This window comes from Rutidosis leptorrhynchoides, chromosome 9 (assembly GCF_046630445.1).
Source record: "Rutidosis leptorrhynchoides isolate AG116_Rl617_1_P2 chromosome 9, CSIRO_AGI_Rlap_v1, whole genome shotgun sequence".
NCBI lineage: Eukaryota > Viridiplantae > Streptophyta > Magnoliopsida > Asterales > Asteraceae > Rutidosis > Rutidosis leptorrhynchoides.
The window spans coordinates 269,968,719-269,992,110 of NC_092341.1; the positions used below are offsets into that span (position 1 = coordinate 269,968,719).

Sequence of the window (23,392 nt, forward strand, 5' to 3'; positions counted from 1 at the left end):
AAATAAACTTTTGCAAAATTTACGTGAACATATATTATTTCTCGTTTCTCAAAAAGTAATATCCGTGGTAAATCACTACTAATCGGATCGAACAGTTTCACAAGACAAAAAAGTCAGTAAACCATCCGTAAACGGTAAACCATCCCGGGTTGACCCGTATAAGTTTTCCTCATCAAAACTTACAGACAGCAATTTTTCCGTCGTACTTCACCCGTTCACCGGCTTTCTCACATCCTTCTTCATCATATGAACTTCCATCCTACATAGTAACTTTAAAGGTAATCATTTATTTCAGTCTTAAATAATCATGACCTAGTTCTCACCGATCTGATGTATAACGTTCCTCTATTGATTATCATAATTCGATTACTGATTAATTAGATCGGATATATAATTTTATGTTTTTTATGCATATATAGAGTGATTACAAAATTTTCTGGAGGATCAATATTTGAAAGATCAATCGATCGATCGATGGAGTGGACGACGGTGCAACATCTGGATCTGCGGCATGTTGGCCGTAGTTCGAAACCTTTTCAGCCTCACGCTGCCACATTTCATCCTACTCAAGCTTTGGTAGCTGTTGCTGCTGGAACTTACATCATAGGTATACCTAATCATTTCTATAAATAGACACTTAACTTCATAGTTGATTAGATTAGATTAGATTATATTATATTATATTAGAAGTAGAAGCTGAGTTGGATGCAAATTATATCTTAATTTTATGATATGATGAAATTAATGAGAGGAAATGATGAATATGATGCTGGAGGTATTTACTGTTTATATTGATATTGTAGAATTTGATGCCTACACCGGTAGCAAGATATCTTCGATTAACATTGGTGCTCCTGTGGTTCGGATGTCATATAGTCCTACTAGCGGACACGCAGTCGTAGCTATACTCGAGGTTAGATTATTGCAACTACAACTTTTACTTATTGATGTAGTGATGCATTCAGGTTTTGATCATCTTTTGATTGATCAAACGTTGTAAATACAACTCGTGCATCGTTAGTTGGGAGAGCTTGTGCTTCCGCCCATTTAGATACATAATCAATGGCTACGAGTATATATAGATTATTATGAGATTTTGGAAATGGACCCATAAAGTCAATACCCCAAATGTCAAATACTTCACATACTTGGATGACATTTTGTGGCATTTCATCACGTTGACTTATTTTTCCGGCCCTTTGACAAGCATCACAGGATTTGCAAAGAAGGTGTGCGTCTTTGTAAATTGTAGGCCAATAGAATCCAGCATCATAAACTTTTCTTGCTGTTAGTTGAGGCCCATAATGCCCTCCTTTTGGTCCTGTGTGACAATGGTTTAAAATTTTACTAGCTTCATCTCCAAATACACATCGGCGTATTATTCCATCTGGACAACTTTTAAACAAATGTGGATCTTCCCAGAAATAGTGTTTTATATCACTGAAGAATTTCTTTCGTTTTTGGTACGATAATCCTTTTTCAAGGAATTCACAAACTAAGTAGTTTGCATAGTCTGCAAACCATGGGATTTCATTATAATCAATCTTCAATAGATATTCATCAGGAAAGTTGTCTTGTATGGCCGATTCATTTAGAACTTCTAATTCGGGATTTTCAAGACGAGAAAGATGATCAGCGGCGAGATTTTCTGCTCCTCTTTTATCTCGGATTTCAATATCAAACTCTTGTAAGAGTAAGATCCAACGGATTAATCTTGGTTTAGCATCTTGTTTCGAAAATAGGTATCTAAGAGCAGAATGGTCGGTATAGACCACCGTTTTTGCTAGAACGAGATATGATCAAAATTTTTCAAAAGCAAAGACAATAGCAAGGAGTTCTTTTTCAGTAGTTGTATAGTTTGTTTGTGCTCCTTGTAACGTCTTACTAGCATAATATATAGGTTGAAATCGTTTTTCAATCCTTGGTCCTAAAACGGCTCCCATTGCAAAATCACTTGCATCGCACATTAGTTCAAATGGTAGATTCCAATTTGGTGTTATCATGATCGGTGCATTAGTGAGTTTCTCTTTAAGAATATTAAAAGATTTGATACACTCATCTGAAAAGATGAATGGAGCATCCTTTTCCAGGAGTTTATTCATAGGAGTAGCAATTTTAGAAAAATCTTTTATGAAACGTCGGTAAAAACCGGCATGCCCTAGAAAACTCCTAACTCCTCTAACATTGGTGGGATGTGGAAGTTTAGCAATTACATCTACTTTAGCTATATCCACTTCAATTCCTTCTTTTGAAATTTTATGTCCAAGAACGATGCCTTCTTTAACCATAAAATGGCATTTCTCCCAATTAAGTACCAGATTTGATTGTTCGCATCTAATGAGCATTCGTTCCAGATTAGCTAGACATGTTTCAAATGTATCACCGAAGACTGAAAAGTCATCCATGAAAACTTCCATGCATTCTTCTATCATGTCATGAAAAATCGCCATCATACACCTTTGAAACGTTGCAGGGGCGTTGCAAAGTCCAAATGGCATGCGTTTGTAAGCAAAAGTACCATAAGGGCACGTGAATGTGGTTTTCTCTTGGTCCTCGGGTGCTATTGGAATTTGAAAATATCCGAAAAATCCATCTAGAAAACAATAGTAACTATTTTCGGCTAATCTTTCCAACATTTGATCAATGAAAGGTAAGGGAAAGTGATCTTTTCTGGTGGCGTCATTTAATTTTCTATAATCAATACATACACGCCATCCTGTTACAGTCCTAGTAGGAATAAGCTCATTTTTCTCATTTGTAATGACAGTCATGCCACCCTTCTTAGGTACGCATTGAACTGGGCTTACCCATGGACTATCAGAGATTGGATAAATTAGACCTGCGTCTAGCAGTTTAATAATTTCTTTTTTAACTACATCTTGCATATTAGGATTTAGTCTTCATTGGCGTTGCAGATACGTTTTATGACCTTCTTCCATAAGGATTTTATGTGTGCAATACGAAGGACTTATTCCTTTAATATCATGAATCTTCCATGCAATGGCTGGTTTATGGGCTTTCAACACAGAAATGAGTTGTGATTTCTCATTTTCAGTAAGAGAAGACGATATTATTACAGGTAATTCAGATTCACCATGTAAATAAGCGTATTCCAAATGGTTTGGAAGTGGCTTTAACTCTAATTTTGGAGGTTCTTCTATCGATGATTTGTATCGATATCTGTCTTCTTCTTTTAGCATTTGAATTTCTTCTGTTATTGGTTTATATCCATTAGCTATAAGTGTAGCTAACATTTCAACTTCATCAATTGGTTCATTACCTTCTCCTAAAGAACATTCTCCTGTTCCTTGTAATTCTGGAAATTCTTCTAACAATTCTGCATGTGCATCTATAGTTTGAATATAATAACATGTATCATCTGCAGATTGCGGTTGTTTCATTGCTCTATCAACTGAAAAGGTAACACTCTCGTCCTCTATACTTAGGGTCAATTTCTTACCGAACACGTCTATCATTGCTTTAGCCGTGTTTAAGAATGATCTTCCTAATATGAGAGGAACTTGAGAATCTTCTTCCATGTCCAGAACAACAAAATCTACTGGAAATACTAAAGTACCAACTTTAACTAGCATGTTCTCCATTATCCCTCTAGGATATTTTATTGATCTATCGGCTAGTTGTATGCTTATTCTGGTTGGTTTCAATTCTCCAAGGTCTAGTTTAGCGTATAGTGAATTTGGCATTAGATTTATACTAGCACCTAAGTCTGCCAATGCTTCTATTGAACTAAGACTACCCAGAAAACATGGAATTGTGAAACTTCCTGGATCAGATAGTTTTTCTGGTATCTTATTCAACAGCACTGCTGAACAATTAGCATTCATGGTAACAGCCGAGAGTTCTTCCATTTTCTTTCTATTTGAGATTAGATCTTTCAAGAATTTAGCATATCTAGGCATTCCTGAAATCACATCAATGAAAGGAAGATTTACATTTATCTGTTTAAACATATCCAAGAATTTGGATTGCTCGGCTTCAAGTTTCTCTTTCTTCATTTTACTCGGGTAAGGAAGTGGTGGTTGGTATGGTTTAAAATAAGGTTTATCCTTAACTTTGTTATCTTCGTTAACCTTTTCAACTACCGGTTCTTTTTCCTTATCTTGATCAGGTTGTGGTTCTTGTGGAGTAGGAATAGCTTCATCAGAAGTTACAGGTATTTCAGGTGGTTTAAGTGTTGTACTACTTCTTGTGGTAATGGCTTTAGCTGTTTCATTCCGGGGGTTAGCATTTGTATCACTAGGTAGACTTCCCGGTTTTCTTTCACCTATTAACCTTGCTAGGTTACTTACTTCTTGTTCCAAGTTTTGAATAGAAGCTTGTTGATTTCTAAATGCTTGAGCATTTTGTTCATTAGTTTGTTTTTGAGATGTGAAAAACTGCGTTTGAGTTTCAACTAGCTTCGTCATCGTATCTTCTAAATTCGGCTTTTTATCATCGGTTTGTTGTGGTGGTTTGTTTTGAAAATTAGGTCTTTGCTGGTTGTAAGTATTATTGGATACTTGTTGATTGCTAGGACCTTGTTGGTTGTTGTATGGAATATTTCGGTTATAGTTCTGGTTTTGATTGTAAATCGGTCTTGGCGGTTGATAATTATTCTGATAATTATTTCCAGGCCTTTGGTTTATGTATGAAATATTCTCACTTTGTTCCATTGTTAATTCAATACTGAGACAATCTTTTGTCAAATGTGGTCCTCCACACTGCTCACAACTAATTCGTATTGAGTGAATATCTTTAGTCATCTTTTCCATTCGTCTCACGACAACATCTATCTTTGTGGAAATAGAATCTAAGTCATGGCTAGAATCGGCTCTAGCTGTTTTAGATGATCTAACGATATCTTTTTCTTGGTGCCACTCATGTGAGTGGGAAGCAGTGTTATCAATAATTTTGTAAGCATCAGTTTCGGTTTTCTTCATAATAGAACCACCAGCTGCTATATCTATGTCTTTCCTTGTAGTGATGTCGCATCCTTGGTAGAATATTTGTACTATTTGACAGGTGTCTAAACCATGTTGCGGACATCCTCTTAACAACTTTCCAAATCTAGTCCACGCCTCATATAGAGTTTCATTTGGCTTCTGTGTGAACGTAACAATTTCTGCTTGAAGTCTTACGGCTTTAGATGCAGGAAAGAATTGTTTAAGAAATTTTTTAACTAAAACATCCCATGTATCAATCGCCCCTTCAGGTAACGATTCCAACCAATCTTTGGCTTCTCCCTTTAAAGTCCGGGGAAACAACATGAGATATATCTGTTCATCCTCAACTTCTCTTATTTTAAATAGTGTGCAGATCTTATTAAAGGTACGTAGATGTTCATTTGGATCTTCCTTCGGCGCACCACTAAATTGGCATTGATTGGTCACCATGTGTAGAATTTGTCCTTTGATTTCATAATCTGGCGCATTAATGTCTGGATGAGTAATTGCGTGACCTTGGCCAGTGCGTTTAGCTCTCATTCGGTCTTCCATACTTAAAGGTTCCAGATTCTCCATAATTGAATTTGTTGAATCGGAATCACTAGAGGATTCTGATTTAATGGTTCGTTCCTCAACAATCTCTGTTTGAATAATTGGTGGTTCCGGAGGAAAGTTTAGTGGTTCAGGATCTATGAATCGTCCCTGAATATTCTCCGGATTCTCAATTGTGAGGTCGGGTTCAAAAAATGGATTATCGGAAATTTGAACTGGAGTACTTGGTCGACTGGATGACGATTCTAAAGAAAAATTAACGGCAGTAATATTTACTAAATGTCTTGATCTAGTTACAGGTGGTGAACCTACAAAAGGTGGTGAACGTCTTGCTCGGTGCATTCACTGAATATCCTATTAGTTTTTAAAAGGAAAGAAAAATTATAATAAGTTATCCAATCAATAGACTTTTCTGATTTTGCCCACGTTTCGAATAGCCAAAAGATGCAGCAGAGGGGCAGGATTCGTTTGGTCTCAAAATAATTGAGGACTGTTTGGCTCCAATAACCCGGTCCACGTACAAATCTAACTATTACTACGAACCAGAAAATTTTGATGTCTATCAATTTAACCACTTAAAATAAATTTTCCTAATTTTAAGAAATTTAGATAAGAAGTAGAATAAAAATCTATGTCCTAAAACTAGAATAGCGAGAAATAAGAAAGAAAAAGAGCGCGTCGGAAAAAGGTCGAAAAAGAAAAATGGTTGAAAAATAAAAGGTGACGGAAAAATAAAAGAAACTTATAACACTTAAAAACACTTGACTAACCTAACCTTATTACTACAACTAACTTAAAATTATAATCGCAAATTGAGATTACTAATTGGAATGATAATTGATACATAGGTAAAAGTCGTCTAAAAATATTAAAGCTTACAGGAAAAACTAAATCCCAAATGGAAATAACTTAAAAAGAAACTAAAACTTAAAAAGGCGTCGCAAAATTCTAAAGTACCTAAATCTTAGTCTAAAGAAAAAGCACTTAAGGGATTTTACGTCAAAGCCTAAAAATCTAGAAGTAAAAATAACTATGGCAAAAACTAAATTTAAAACTAAATATGAGCTAAAAATACAAAAGTTACGCTAAAACAATTAAAAAGGGACAAAATATAAAAATATACAAAAAGTTGTAAAAAGTACAATTTTTATAAAAATATTATTTTTATATTAATTATTTATTAAAACTATTAATTTTATATTTTAATTAAACTAATTTAACTAAATAAAACAAATTAAATAAAAAGAAACTTTAAAATAAAACTAATTATAATAATAATAATTAATTATGGTTAATAATAATAATAATTAATAATTACTCCGTAATTAAATGCAGATTAGGGTTTCTGTCGGTGTCAGGGTAGCTCCGCGAGTTGCGGTATTTCAAGCAGCAAACCCCGCGAGTCGCGGGGTTCCAAAATTCAACTCTGGTACAGTTTTAAATTTGACGCGTTTTTTTTTTTTTCTGTTTTATATTTTCTGTTTATATCAAAATATTTATATAATAAAAACTTATATTTAAAAACTTAAATAAAAATAGAACTACTTTATAATTTTAAAAATATCTTAAAAATAGATTTATATATATTAAAATTTTTTTTTTTTCGGGTTTTTTTTATGTTTTAAATAAAAACAAAATACTTAAATAAAACTTATATAAAAATAAAGAAACTTTATAAAACTTAAATATTTAACAAAATCTTAAAAATACTTATATTTTTGTTTTTATTTTTATATTTTCGAATAATTAAAAACGTATTTTTATAAAAACGAATTTTAATAAAAGTAAACTAAAAATCTTTTTTTTTATTATATTAGCGTTGCGCTTCCGGCTTTTAAGCGATTCCCCGGCAGCAGCGCCAAAAATAACTTGATGTTTTAGTAGAGGGGTATAAAATACTATTAATTTTTAGCAGGAAATACTATTAAATACGATACAATTTTACACAAGATATTTATTTATTTAGAGAATGGATATACTTAAACCTTGCTACAACACTTATAGGCAGTGTACCTAATCGTACAGTAGTGTAGTTTTTAGTAAGTCCGGTTCGTTCCACAGGGAAAATCTTTAAACAAAGCTTAACGCTATATTAGTTTACTTTTATAAAAATACAAATATATATATATAAGTAATATTATTATTATAAAGGGGGTTTTTACCGTTTAATGACCGGTTTGTCGATTTTAAAACTTTAGTCGCAGTTAAAACCAAATGTAAAATATTAAAAATAAATACAAGACTTAAATTAAAGCGTAAAGTAAATAACGATAATGAAATTACGAATAATAAAAGTGCGATAAAATAAACTTGCGATAATTAAAAAGTATGATAATTAAAAGTGCAATTAAATACAATAACAAAAAAAATGCGATAATTAGAAGTGCAATTAAATATAAAATAAAGGAAATTAAATATGAAATAAAAGAATTATGCTTATTTAAACTTCTGTAATCATGATGGTTGACGTGTTGATTTTAGTTTTATGCCCATGGGTTAATTGTCCTTTGTTCTGGATTATTTAATATGTCCGTCTGGTTTTTGTCCATAACAGTCCATCAGTCATAAATATAAAGTGCGAGTGTCCTCGTCAAATTATCCTTATACCCGAAGTTAAATATTCTAACTAATTGGGGATTCGAATTGTAACAAGGTTTTAATACTTTGTTTAATGAATACACCAGGTTATCGACTGCGTGTAAACCAAGGTTTTACTACTTTGTTAACAATTAAACCAATTACCCTTGAATGTAATTCACCCCTGTTTCAACAATTCTAGTGGCTATTAATCCATTCCCGTGTCCGGTTAAATGAACGATTATTCGTACATATAAATACCCCGCCCATCGTGTCCGATTGAGTGTATATGGTTATTTATAGGGACGTCCAATTGTAAATCTTTATATTAAAATTAACAAACTATCATTTAGTTAATAAAATATAAAGCCCATTAATAGCCCATAGTCTAATTTCCACAAGTGTCGTTCTTTTGTCCAAACCCCAATTATGGTACAAAGCCCAATTACCCAATTTTAGTAATTAGCCCAACATCATGATTACTTCGGATTAAATAAGCATAATAATAACTTAGCTACGAGACATTAAATTAAAAAGGTTGAACATAACTTACAATGATTAAAAATAGCGTAGCGTTACACGGACAGAATTTCGACTTACACCCTTACAACATTCGCTAACATACCCTTATTATTAGGATTAAAATTAAAATTAAAATTAAAATTAAAATATAAATATAAATATTTACGTATAGATATAGAGAGGATGGATATATGATATTGAAAATGATCAGAATTCGGTTGGCTTTATAGGGAATTGAGTTCAGGGGTACTCCACGACTCGCGGCAACTTTTGCCTTCAAACTCCGCGAGTCGCGGAGTTTGAAAATACAGCTCACCAACTTTGGAGTCTTTCTTGCCGACGGATTTTTATTATTTATATAATATATAAATAATTATAAGAATTATTTAAATATTATATTATATTTAAGTGCATAGTTGACTTGTAATTTTTAGTCCGTTGCGTCGAGCGTTGAGAGTTGACTCTGGTCCCGGTTCCGGATTTTCGAACGTACTTGCGTACAATTTAATATCTTGTACTTTGCGTTTTGAATCTTGTACTCTTGTAATTTCGAGACGTTTCTTATCAATAATTGGAACCTCTTTGATTGTATTTTGTACTTTTGAGCTTTTTGGTCGTTTGCGTCTTCAATTCATCGAATCTGTCTTTTGTCTTCACCTTTTATTATTTAAACGAATATCACTTGTAAATAGAACAATTGCAACTAAAAGCTTGCCTTTCTTGAGGAATAATGCTATGAAATATATGTTCGTTTTTAGCATTATCAACACCTTCAAACGATCAAAACCACTATTGTGTGCCACTTCCTTTCGTGACAAAACATCACGAAAACCACAAACCCAACATCATCAACTATTATTCGTTGCTGCTACTCCCTGTCCTAGTTCGAATCAAAACACAAACCAAGCACATCACCTATGTTTACTTGCTTCTGTTTGGAATTATCACGAACCAATCACCACTATTTTTCTGTTTGCTTTCCGTTTTCACTGCAACATTGAACCACTTCAACCGCCACCTCTTCTATCCTTAAACCACCATCCATCTAGTCTCTCTACATATATAACATATACACATGGAGATATATGAGCAACTAAATCAAACCACCACAAACACTACCATCAATTTTTTTATTATTTCGTTTACTTGTTCTATCCAAGAACCCATATCCCATAAACCACCTTTTATACTCAAATAACACTACTTTAATTTGTTGGCCGATACTCTCTTAGCAATTAACTTCCAACATGGCTACAAGTAGAGTATTTTCTTTTACTTTTAATAAAGAAACAAAAACACTTTTCACTCTTGGAAATGGGCAAGTAAGTGGGATTAGTTACAATGAGCTTTCCAACAAAAAGAATCATATATATAGACAAGGTGATAAACGACACAATCATCTTTAGCTTATGCATTTGATCATCGGTTCTTTTATTACCAGCATATAGCAAATCATTTAATAGGTTTATTTTAGATTTAGTAGGCTAGTTTTGTTAGTAGATTGGGCTGGTAACAGATCATTAAAAATAGGAGCACTTGGGCCGAATATTGTTGTATGTTGTTGGGCCAAGGTAAAATGAGACCAGGCTGCTATCTTTTAAATTCTGTTGCTGCAAACAATCATCATGACTATTCATTCCAGTTCTGTTAATATGCTTTGGTTTTTCTGTTTTTACAACCTCGAAACCTTCATTGAAGAAATTGCAGCTGCCAATCATCTTCTATGATGATATGTGATGATGAAAGGCCACGAGGGGATAAGCTGATGAGATGATGATATGGTTATGGTCTTACTATAATTTTATGTGTATATTGATGAATAATGAAAATAAGATGATGATAGACGATGATTAATGTTGTGTTGGTGATTAATTAGACAATGATGATTCTGTTAGGGTTAATGATGTTTAGTAGATTAGAAAATAATGTTTTGATAGGGTTATTATATATCGACTTGATGATAATGATGATAATTGGGTTGTAAGAAGAAAGAAAACAGAAAAGCTGGTTATATAGTTTAGGTACGCGAATTAAATCAGAAAATCAAGTTAGTTCAACTGGTTTAAGGATGTGTGGGGTGTTTTCAGATTACCCAGAGGTCACAGGTTCAATCCTGGGCTAGGACATTTTTTTTTTTAGAAAATGAAGAAGATAAATCAAACAGCTACAGATAGATGGATTACATAATTATGGGTTGGATATAATTATAGAAAAGCGAGTCAGAGGAGGTGGTCTTGGGAGTTGTCTGGGTAGTGAGAGGTCATGGGTTCGAATTCGGGCAGTGACATTTTTTTTAGATGCTGCAACATATTTGTTTCTCTTAAGATAGTACTATTATTATTATTATTATTATTATTATTATTATTATTATTATTATTATTATTATTATTATTATTATTATTATTATTATTATTATTATTATTATTATCATCATTAATATAATTATTACCTTTATTAGTAAAATCAAGTATTACAACTATTATCAAAATTTTTTTTTTTTTACAAAATTAATATTTTTAATGAAAATATGAAATATATATATTATTAATATAAAAAGGATATAACTAATGAATTTATATATATATATATATATATATATATATATATATATATATATATATATATATAGTTATTCGAATTCAATTGTGTGTTTTAATATAATTACAACTAATATAGGTTCGTGAATTCAAGGTCAACCCTACACTTGTTAAATGACGTCATATGTATTTTTACTACAAAATACAGTATGGTGAGTTTCATTTGCCTTTTTACCCTTTATATTTTTGGGCTGAGAATACATGCGCAATTTTTATAAATGTTTTACGAAATAGACACAAGTAATCGAAACTACATTATATGGTTGAATGATCGATGCCGAATATGCCCCTTTTTGCTTGGTAGCCTAAGAATTAGGGAACATCACTAATTTTGAAAATTAGTGCACGCCTAATTGACGCGAATCCTAAAGATAGATCTATTGGGCCTAACGAACCCCATCCAAAGTACCGGATGCTTTAGTACTTCGAATTCGTTTTTATCATGTCCGAAGGATTTCCCGGAATGATAGGGGATATTCTTATATGCATCTTGTTAATGTCGGTTACCAGGTGTTCAATCCATATGAATGATATTTTTGTCTCCATGCATGGGACGTATATTTATGAGAACTGAAAATGAAATCTTGTGGTCTATTTAAATTATGAAATGATTATTTATGATAAACTAATGAACTCACCAACTTTTTTGGTTGGCACTTGAAAGCATGTTTATTCTCAGGTACGAAAGAAATCTTCCGCTGTGCATTTGTTCATATTAGAGATATTACTTGGAGTCATTCATGACATATTTCAAAAGACGTTGCATTCAAGTCGTCGAGTTCATCAAGATTATTACTAAGTCAAATATAGTTGGTTATATTATGAAATGGTATGCATGCCGTCAACTTTCGATGAAATGAAAGTTTGTCTTTTAAAAACGAATGCAATGTTTGTAAAATTGTATCATATAGAGGTCAAGTACCTCGCGATGTAACCAACTATTGTGAATCATTTGTAATCGATATGGACTTCGTCCGGATGGATTAGGACGGGTCACTTCATGATCGGACACGATGGGCGGGATATTTATAAGTACTAATAATCGTTCATTTAACCGGACACGGGAATGGATTAATAGTTAATGGACTCGTTAAAATAGGGGTGGATTACATATAAGGACACTTGGTGTAATTGTTAATAAAGTATTAAAACCTTGGATTACACACAGTCGATAATCTGGTGTAATCATTAACAATGTATTAAACCTTATTACAGTTTAAGTCCCCAATTAGTTGGAATATTTGACTTCGGGTATAAGGATAATTTGACGAGGACACTCGCACTTTATATTTATGACTGATAGACTGTTATGGACAAAAACCATATGGACATATCGAATAATCCAGGACAAAGGACAATTAACCCATGGTAATAAATTAAAATCAACACGTCAAACATCATGATTACGGAAGTTTAAATAAGCATAATTTCTTTATTTTATATCTCATCGCACTTTTATTTACTGTCATTTTATTTATTGTACTTTTAATTATCTTACTTTTAATTATCGCAATTTTATTTTACCGTCATTTTATTTATCGCACTTTAATTTATCGCACTTTAATTTATCGCACTTTAATTATTGTCATTTACTTTACGCTTTAAATTAAGTTATATTTATTTTTAATATTTTACATTAGGTTTTAACTGCGACTTAAGACATAAAATCGACAAACCGGTCATTAAACGGTCAAAAAACCCCCTTTTATAATAATAATACTACTTATATATATATATATATATATATATATATATATATATATATATATATATATATATATATATATATATATATATATATATATATATATATACATATACAAATATAGTTTAAAAAAAATATAGCGTTAAACTTGGCTAGCTCCCTGTGGAAAGAACCGGACTTACTAAAAACTACACTACTGTACGATAAGGTATACTGCCTATAAGTGTTGTAGCAAGGTTTAGGCATATACACTCTATAAATAAATAAATAACTTGTGTAAAATTGTATCGTATTTAATAGTATTTCGTAGCAAAAATATAACTATTTCGTACCCCTCTACTTTAACATCAAGCGTTAAATTCCCATTTATGATTTAAACCAGCCCTTACTTAAATCTACCCAATAAATCCCTTAGTTATCCACCATGTACTAGACTTATAGTGGTTCCATAGCTTCTAACCTTGACCATGCCCAAGTGGTCCTATAGTACATCAACACTGTACTCTATTGTTGCAACAGTATTTCCTCGAGTCTTATACTATTGACCAATGTCTTGATCTGGTCCTACAGTAATTCCCTATGTACCTTATAGTATTTCCGATGGGTTCATACCTTGACCAATGTATAAACACAGATAATTAATTACCGTTTAATTGTCAACTTTATAAAAGGTTTTAATCACGTTTATTGGTGGAAGGACGATAATAACGAGGTTTAATATCATAGACAGAAAGCGAGTATGAAATGATAATCATCCCTAACTAACATTATTAAATTATGGAAAACAATCAAGCAATTATTCACACATCATGACAACAAGCATTTCTAATATTAATAAATCACAATCATCAAACAAGAATATTATAATAAATTAATAAAAGAAAGGATAGATGTTACCGAATAATGTCAGCAGAATAACACTTGTATTTCTTCATAATATTCATAGCGTTATAATGCTTGAAAGCTTCTACTACTAACTACATATTATTCTCCTACTGATCACTAGAGAGCGACAATAGAGAGATAATTATTTTTCCTAATCTCCATACTTTTCTCTCTCTAGAATCTAGAGAGAGAAAGTAGAGATAGAACTAATCTCCTATAGATCACTAGAGAGCGACTATAGAGAGATATTTAGAGAGAGAAGTGAAGAAGGTGTGTGTTGAAATGGTGGGATGAAGCCCCCATTTATAGAAAATGCTTGGTGGCAAAGTTGTAAATAAATTGCTGAAAAACCCCTGGCAGGCCGTTTGGCAAGTCGTTTGCCAAGGCTGTTTTCGATTCTCGTTTGCCAAGGCAATCCATTTTTGGTGCCCGTTTGCTGGTAGACCGTTTTTCCTTATGGCAAGCCGTTTGCTGGATATGATCGTAACTTGTCTTTCACCGTTTTCGCTCTAGAATCTTCGTTTTAGCTCCGTTTTTGACGATTCTTGCGCCCACGCGTTCGTAATTGAATATCCTATAATATGATATTAAGTAATAAACTTTTCCAAAAATTATAAAATAAGTTATTTAAACGCGAGTTAATCGTCTTAGCCGGTTTTGCTCGTTATTCCTCGTTTTTCATCCGTTTTAAGTGATTCTTGAAACATAGCCTTCGTAATGATATAATCTACCAAATGAAGCAAGTAAATGCTTATTTATATGATAAATTCAATTACTTTATCATAAATGGGGCTAATATCGGGGGTAAAAACGTGATTATTTAGCCGATATTAAATATCTCACACTTAGACTTTGCTTGTCCTCAAGTAAACCTTTCTTTTATTTTGAGTTCAAGGATGCTTCTGAGGTTTCTGTTCCATTATTCAAGTGGCTTGTTATTTATTATAAGAGCAAGATCAGACAAACCATCTTCTAAAAGGGGTAGAAACTATCTCTGCAAGCATGAGGGGAGGTTACATGATATTGGCTTTCTTACACGGGTCACTCAAATCACTCAAGTGTTTAGGATTCCCTATCAATCTATGAAATGAATTCGCTCATATCCAGTCATGTTGCAAGTATTGTCATAGGTTTGACCAAGAATAAAATCTCCACCGGTTAGATAAGGACGACACTGATCTTCTCCCTAATCATTCTTTCAAGAGGAAGAGCGGGTTTAAAGGTTGGTTTGCGGAGAAAATTGAAGGTTTTGATATGGCGAAAAGGGTGATTTCGAATCACTGAAATTTAGAGAGATTCGATAGATTTCGGTTTCATGATGATATACTTTTTCTAGGAAAGATGGTACTCTATTTTTGTTGAAGAGTTCCTTTAGAGGGTGCTGATTTTCAGCGAAGACTTTGCTTCTTTTCTGCAATCTTCCTGGGTCACAATCTTCATTTTTCTTGGGGAATATATGCTTTTTTCTATTCTCATCAAATTTTTTTTTTTTTTTTTTGACATCCCATCTTCATAACTTTGTCTATTTCTTCTTCTGCCCAGAGAGAAAGGTATTTCACCAGAAATAGGTCTTTTTTGACCCATCAAAAAACGGTCTGGAATTTCGGAATTTTTCGACAAGTGTTTGAAGTAAACTTGGTCGATCTATCTCTTTGAATTTCTAGATTTTGAAAATGAGAAAGGAAAGAGGGTGGAAAGGGTAACGTATTTGAAAGTGAATTTAGGGTGAGTATTTTCTGATTCATCAACTCTTTGACATGAGTTGGTCGGTTTAAATGCGTGGAGTGGAAACGGAAACGGATGATTTTTGTCTTCTCTATTCAGAATGATTTCGGAAGGAGTATCGTACTTACACCAAGTATGGTGCTTACTAACCATTGGCCTCGAAATGTATGTCAAGGTCAAGTTCTAACTCTAAATTCCAACATCGACACTCTCAACGGAAAAGATAGTGAAGCACTAAAAATAATGCTTATTGGACCATTTTTGGGGTGCCCCACAGCAATTATATTGGGTCGATAATGCCTAGTCATGCAATGCTCTTTTAGAGAATCGGTTCATCCTTAAGAAGATTTATGTCCTCATTTGTCTTAATTTTAGAACAAACAAGCTTGATTTTCGAAAGTACTTTTTTCAGAAAGTATCATTTAGTCAAAATTTTTGAAAAATTTACGTTGAGGACAAAGAATCTAAATAGTAGGTATACTCGAAAAGCTTAGTAAAATTTTAAGTTAAGAACATTTTCCGAGCATCCCGTAGCTAATTACGGTGTACTACACCCTTATCCCACACTTAGAGGAACATTGTCTCTAATGTTCATTCTTAGATTTTAGGGAGCTTAAATCCCACACTTAGTGTTTGAACATGTCAGAAAATGTATCTAAGCTCAATATTGGGTTGGAATCCCACACTTAGTGATAAGATTAGGATAGGGTATAGTTTAAGTATATAATGAAGCAAAATAAACAAACGAAGAGAAAGAAACAAATTACTCCCCGTGGGTGCTGCTGTGAGCTGAGGATCTGAAGGTAGACTGAGTTGGAACCATCTTCTACTGGATTCGAATCGGTCTTCTTGAAGTGTACTCGATCTTATTAGGGCGTTTTCATCCTCCATTCAACATCCACCAATAACTTGCAATGAAATAATCAACGGGTTTTCTTGTCGTTTCATAATTATTCAAAGAGTCTCCACCACAGGCATCAATAAGTGTCTATTACTTGTAAAGATAGAAAACATTAATCCTAGACAGGTGATTAAGCTTTAGGTCATAGACTCACTGATTTGCGTTTTGATGAAAAAGTTATTTGAAAACTTGAGGGTTTCAAAATTAGGTTTTGAAAATTCAACAAAATCAATATATGACTAAAAGCTTAATCCCACACTTAAAGTGTTGACTGCCTTTAATTTTAAGACTTTTGAAATAATGTAGCAAATTATGTATTTAAGCTCAATACAAGTAGGAAAAGTGAATTCGTCCTAAGAAACGTTGAAAATTTTATTTTAAGTTTCACTTTTCACTTATTCAATTAACCTAATTATTCTAATCTAACTACTATTAAAGCTATAAAAAATAGACACACGGGTTGCCTCCCGAGAAGCATTTGTTTTTGTTCGAGTCACGAGCCTGACTTTAGCCTTATTTCTCAAGAAATCTAGGCGGCTCTCATTAGTAGACACAAGAGGTAATATTGGAACATACCGATGAGATTGAAGCGGACATGGAATAAGGTATGTCCAATGAGAGGAGAAGGTGTTTTGAAGTGAATGCTTTGTTTAAATTGAGGAATAACAAAGCTTTCAACTTCTTTTACCTCCTTGATTGGTGCGGGTTGGTCAAAGAAGTCCTCATCACTCCATGATGTGTATGTCATTATGTATTTGAGTGATGGTTTATAGGGTAGCCCTGACGCAAAACCCATCTTTCTTCTAAGTGACTTCTAGTTGGTCGTAATGTTGTACTCTGGGCATGGAGGTGGGACGATGTCCATTGACGTCTCCAATATGGTAACAACATTAGCAACTACTTCGGTGATAGAATCCCCCATCTCTTTCTTCTCATCCGGGCTTTCCATTTCAATTTCTTCATCCACCTCCTCATCACTCTGGTTGGGAGTTTCGAGTAAAATTGGTTCAGAGAGTTCTTCTAGAACGAAATCCTCTCTAGTCATTAAAAGATCAAAATAAGGTGAGAGTGAAGATTGGGTTGGTGTGGAGTGGTTATTCTTCTTGTCTTCTACTTCTATCTTCTTCTCGTCATTCTAGGAATAATAGGTGACTTTCCTAGTGGAGATGGTATTTACTTCGGCGTTACCATCAGAAGGACATACAGACTCGTTGATCGTGAAAGTGACTTCTTCTCCACAGGCTCTCAAGGTGATAGTCCATGAATAAACGTCAACGATCGCTTTGGCTGTATTCATGAAAGACCTTCCTAAGATGATAGGGGTTTTCATGTCTTCTTTATAGTCCATAACCACAAAGTCAGCCGGAAAGAGGAATTTGTCGACCTTAACCATGACGTTCTCAGATATTCCCTTAGGATATCTAGTGGATTGGTCAACTAGCTGGATGCTCATTTAGTAGGGTTAAGGTTTCCAATTTCGAGTCTCTGGAACAGTGAGTAGGGCATGAGATTGATGCTAGCACCAAGGTTAGCGAGAGAATAGATAGTACCAGATTGGTAGATAGAACAAGGAAGGGTAAATCGTCTGGTATCCCCTAGTTTTTTAGGAAGAATATTTAAGAGAATGGCTGAACAATCCGCGTTCAGCGGGACATTTGGTACTTCGGGTACCTTATCCTTGGTTGATAGGATTTTCCTAAAATACTTCTTACTATGAGGATTTTTGGACACAGTGTCCAAAAATTTACCGTCAAGCTTGAAAGATTTCATCTTGTTATGTCTTTGCTTGAGACGGCCCGGGAATGGAATGGGTGTTTTCCTAGTAGTTTTAGGTGATGACTCAATGACTACTACCGAATGGGTATTAGTTAGTTTCTTCTCCTTAGAAGAAACTGAAGGTTGGCTATGTGCCACCTTTGAGTCATTTTTAGGACAACCTAGAGAGTCCAGACGCTGATTTAGCTGGCTTATTTGATTATCAAGGCTATTCAAGTGATTATTCATGACTAAATCAGTTGCATCTTGTCTTGCTGTGATCACGTTGATGATTCGCAGTAGGACATTGTCTGGATTTGTCTTTGGTGGGGTAGTGGGTTTGGTAGGTTGGTTGTGTGAATGAGCTAGGATCTTATCAGAGTAGACAACAGAGTCCTCACATTCAGCCTCGTATACCTTGGCCGGATGTGGATCAGTACAATTCTAGCATAATTGCACTTGAGACACATGTTGCGGGAGTTTCTTTAGCTCTCCGAATTCTTTGGTGAGGTTTTCTATTTGGTTCGAGAGAAATTTAATGGTTTTATTTTCAATAGGATCGGAGGCGGAAAGCGATGTTGCTGATGGAATGTGCTCTTCCGTGTTCCAATCGTGATGGTGCATAGTCATCTCATCGATCAATCTCCAGGCCTCGTCAACAGTGAATTTCATGAAGTTACCATGAGAAACAGCATCAAGAGTAGACTTGTTGTTTCGATTCAGACCTTTGTAGAAGGTCAAAATTTGATCAGAGCTCTCGAGACGGTGATTTGAGTATCTTAGAAGCAAGTGTTTGAATCTTTCCCATGCAGTGTAGAGTGATTCATCGTAGGCTTGTTGAAAGTTTACGATATCATTCCTAAGTCTAATTTGTTTTGATGGGGGAAAGTACTTGATTAAGAAAGTTGTTGCCATTTCCTCCCATGAGGTGATAGTGTTGGGTTCTAACCCCTCAAACTAGGTTTTGGCATGAAGAGTTAAAGAATAGGTGAACAGATATAAATGAACTATATCTTATTCAACCCCGTTTTGCTTACATGAGTTGGATAAGGAGAGGAATCTATCTAAGTGAGAGTTGAGATCGTCGTTTGGTAAGCCTTGGAATAGACAGTGATTCTGAATGAGTTGTATGATGTTATGCTTAAGCACAAAAGATGCTCCGTTAACCTCTGGATAGAGTATCGGTCCTCTTCGTCCTTCCAACGAGGGTTTGGTGATGTCAGCGAGAGTGATATCGTCGAACTATCGGCAGGTAAGTGTGGATCACGTCGGATGGGTACAATGTATGATATCAGATAGAAGAATGGATGTGTCGGAAGAATTATTAGCGGTCTAAGTAGGTTAAACCATCCTAAAGGTTCACTAATAAGGAAGTCCATTTTAAACGTTTTAGTTAATCTAAATTAAGCTAATATTATCTAACATAACTACCGTCAACTAGTAACTTCTGACAAAGCTAGTCTCAGTCAAAAGGGTCTCTTAAAAACTAACTAATTTAAACAGGCTCCAAATCGTACTACCGCTTCCCCGGCAGCGGCGCTAAAAATTAACTACTCCTATGATATGCCCGAATCGGACGGTTTATTTATGCGGTGTCGTTAGGTTGCAAAACGTCAATTCGGGATATCAACAGAAGAAGTTGATTGTTTAATTTATATTTGCTGGGCCTAAATCTATTATTCCTTCCTATGGGTTAGCAAGGGCAAATATGACCTAGGGTCGTTCCTTGAGCGGTCGAATTTAAAATGGAGCTTATTCAGAAAATTTAGTAATTAAGATTGAGTTTATACACAATTTAGTATCCAATACTAGTGGTCAGGTACACCTTGTGTGGAGAGGCAGGATCATTTTGGTCCCAATAAATTGGCGACTGTTCGGAAAATCCAACAACCAAGTCCAATCGGTTTATTCTAGACACCACTCTATCCGGAATATCAAATTATGTAAAGGCGATAGTTGAGTTGATTAGTTTATATAATTATAATTAAAATATTAAAGCAATATAATTAAAATAAGCTAGCTAGCATGCAATAGCTAAGGATAGAGAAGATGTGGTTCATCATGATTTAAGATAACGTAGTGTCGGGATGATTATGAGACACTCCTTGGATAGATATACCTTGGTGTGAACACTAGATTCCCTACTAAGCGGTTTCCCGATTAGCATGTTACGAGGTACTAGGCTTTGAAGATTCTGATCGGATGGACTGTGCTCAACTCCCGACGCTTTATCCGATTTAAGGATATAAGCGGCCCATCTTGGATGCAATGCATACCTTGGATGCACGAATAAAGTAGCATAACCTTATATAGATAATATCCAACTTTTCTTAACACCTTAGTGTATCACCCAAGTAAGTGGCTATGATTGTGTTTCGAATTCTTTTCTGTCAATGGTTTGGTAAAATCTAAGGGTTTGTAGACAAATTAGAACCTCTGATAGTTCTCAGTCATCCTTAAAGATTTATAAGCTTAGCTTGTATTGTAGTGCGTTAAATTCCCATTTATGATTTAAACCAGCCCTTACTTAAATCTACCCAATAAATCCATTAGTTATCCACCATGTACTAGATTTATAGTGGTTACATAGCTTCTAACCTTGACCATGCCCAAGTGGTCCTATAGTACATCAACACTGTACTCTACTGTTGCAACAGTATTTCCTCGAGTCTTATACTCTTGACCAATGTCTTGATCTGGTCCTACAGTAATTCCCCATGTACTTTATAGTATTTCCGATGGGTTCATACATTGACCAATGTATAAACACAGATAATTAATTACCTTTTAATTGTCAACTTTATAAAAGGTTTTAATCACGTTTATTGGTGGAAGGACGATAATAACGAGGTTTAATATCATAGACAGAAAGTGAGTACGAAATGATAATCATCCCTAACTAACATTATTAAATCATGGCAAACAATCAAGTAATTATTCACACCTCATGACAACAAGCATTTCTAATATTAATAAATCACAAACATCAAACAAGAATATTATAATAAATTAATAAAAGAAAGGATAGATGTTACCGAATAATGTCGACAGAATAACACTTGTATTTCTTCATAATATCCATAGCGTTACAATGCTTGAAAGCTTCTACTACTAACTACATACTATTCTCCTATTGATCACTAGAGAGCGACAATAGAGAGATAATTATTTTTCCTAATCTCTGTACTTTTCTCTCTCTAGAATTTAGAGAGAGAAAGTAGAGAGAGAACTAATCTCCAATAGATCACTAGAGAGCGACTATAGAGAGATATTTAGAGAGAGAAGTGAAGAAGGTGTGTGTTGAAATGGTGGGATGAAGCCCTCATTTATAAGAAAATGCTTGTTGGCAAAGTTGTAAATAAATTGCTGAAAAACTCCTGGCAGGCCGTTTGGTAGGCCGTTTGGCAAGCCGTTTGCCAAGGCCATTTTCGATGCCCATTTGCCAAGGCAGGCCATTTTTGGTGCCCGTTGGCTGGCAGACCGTTTTTCCTTATGGCAAGCCGTTTGCTGGATCGTAACTTCTCTTTCACCGTTTTCGCTCTAGAATCTTCTTTTCAGCTCCGTATTTTGACGATTCTTGCGCCCACGCGTTCGTAATTGAATATCCTACAATATGAGATTAAGTAAATAAATTTTTCCAAAAATTATAAAATAAGTTATTTAAACGCGAGTTAATCGTCTTAGCCGATTTTGCTCGTTTTTCCTCGTTTTTCATCCGTTTTAAGTGATTCTTGAAACATAGCCTTCGTAATGACATAATCTACCAAATGAAGCAAATAAATGCTTATTTAGATGATAAAGTTAATTACTTTATCATAAATGGGGCTAATATCGGGGGGTAAAAACGTGACTATTTAGCCGATATCATGTCCCGATTGCCTTTTTGTCGGAGAAGAACGTGTCGGTTATTGCTTATCACTTCATAGAGGTAATTTTTGTCGCCAACTGTTCGACATCGACTATGATTGCAAGTTCACTTTTTGTGTTTATTGAATCTCGTTCAGTGAAACATTTTCACGAGCTTTCAGAGGTCACGTTGGTTGATTCGAATGTTAATCTTAAAGCTAAATTTTGGGTTAATGATTTGAATGATCCCGTCGTGATAAAATGAGTGCTTTATGGTGGTTTCTCTTTGGATTGGGTCTCTACTATGAATCGGGAAATTTTGGTGCAAAAGGTTTATCGTTCTGGTGAGCAACCGTGTGTGGTTGATGAGACTGACGCAAAAAATGTTGAGGTTGGAGGTTTGGCTACAGGCTTGATCGATGATGAGGTGACGACTGGAGTCTATTATGGTGGAAAGGCTACTGATTCGGAAAAGGTTTCATTACATTCAAAAGAGAGTGAACATGTTAATGCTACTCTTGTTATTGTGGTGCCTCATTCCTTTCCTGTTGCTTATGGTATTCAACTGATGGAAATCGCTAACGCTCTTGTGGGACAAGGTTTCTCTTGTAAAAAGAGAAATTTGAGCGAACTAGATGCTACATGTTTGGGTCCGATTACATCTTTACCGCTTGGAGTGGTTTCAAATGTTTCAAGTGTTTTGGAACCGCCTTTTGCTTTTATTATTAGTAAGAACTCGGATCGTTTTTGTTTGTTTGTTCTGACGTTAATTGTAAATGTTGTGGTAGGACTTGGCTCAATTATCACAAGAATGATCGGGTTTCCGTGGTGAATAATTACGATTCTAAAGGCAATGCAAAGGTTAAGGTAAAGTAGAAGATTGCGTCGGTTTCGGGTGGTCTACAGGATAGTAGTGATGATGATGATGTGGAGGGAGGTGCGATCCAGAAGTCGTTTAAAGGTGCTCAAGTGGACGGGTCTTGCAAATAGTCCTACGTGCGTTCGGGACGTTCCTTAGGAAAAAGGTGTTTTTTCGACGAGTTTAGAGAGAACGGTTTTAGTTCTCCTCCGTCGGGCACTTACATAGGTGATGTGATCGGAAACGGTGCGACCTTTTCTTTCAAGACTTGTACGTGCATTGGCAGCGACCACAACATCATCGGCGATAAGGACATCCTGTTAGTGGAGATTAGATTTGTTTTGTTAGTGGTGGTTTATCCGATGTTAGTTTGTTTGTTATTCTCGAGCTTTTTCCTAGTTGTATTTTGGTTGTCGTGGTGTTTTTTGGCTTTTGGCGGTACTCGATTTTAGTTAGCTTTAGTATTTTGTATCTTGTTTATTTTTTTCTCTTTTCGAAAAAAAAGTTGATTATATAGTTTTTGTT

General features: G+C 34.5%; 1 protein-coding gene across 7 annotated transcripts; it reads left to right on the forward strand.

The window, feature by feature from the left end:
* The first annotated feature begins 61 nt into the window (after positions 1-61).
* On the forward strand, positions 62-23,392 carry LOC139867098 (uncharacterized). 7 transcript variants are annotated; one of them, XM_071855429.1, is made up of 5 exons: positions 62-278; positions 420-607; positions 804-913; positions 11,271-11,343; positions 11,871-12,101. In XM_071855429.1, the coding sequence occupies exons 2-4, from the start codon at positions 475-477 to the stop codon at positions 11,307-11,309; spliced, it is 282 nt and encodes a 93-aa protein (XP_071711530.1). In that variant the 5' UTR covers positions 62-278; positions 420-474; the 3' UTR covers positions 11,310-11,343; positions 11,871-12,101. The 7 variants fall into 7 exon arrangements, with proteins under 7 accessions (XP_071711530.1, XP_071711528.1, XP_071711532.1 ...); XM_071855427.1 differs by lacking the exon at positions 11,871-12,101 and adding an exon at positions 6,831-6,924 and having other exon boundaries at positions 11,271-11,287; XM_071855431.1 differs by lacking the exons at positions 11,271-11,343; positions 11,871-12,101 and adding an exon at positions 22,797-23,392.

What these genes read in the sequence shown, in the direction of transcription:
- LOC139867098 (XM_071855424.1), top strand. Translation starts at nt 475, where the DNA reads ATGGAGTGGACGACGGTGCAACATCTGGATCTGCGGCATGTTGGCCGT. An exon ending in TGCTGGAACTTACATCATAG is followed by an intron (nt 608 to 803) that starts GTATACCTAATC and finishes TTGATATTGTAG; the next exon opens with AATTTGATGCCTACACCGGT. An exon ending in CAGTCGTAGCTATACTCGAG is followed by an intron (nt 914 to 11,855) that starts GTTAGATTATTG and finishes GGCACTTGAAAG; the next exon opens with CATGTTTATTCTCAGGTACG.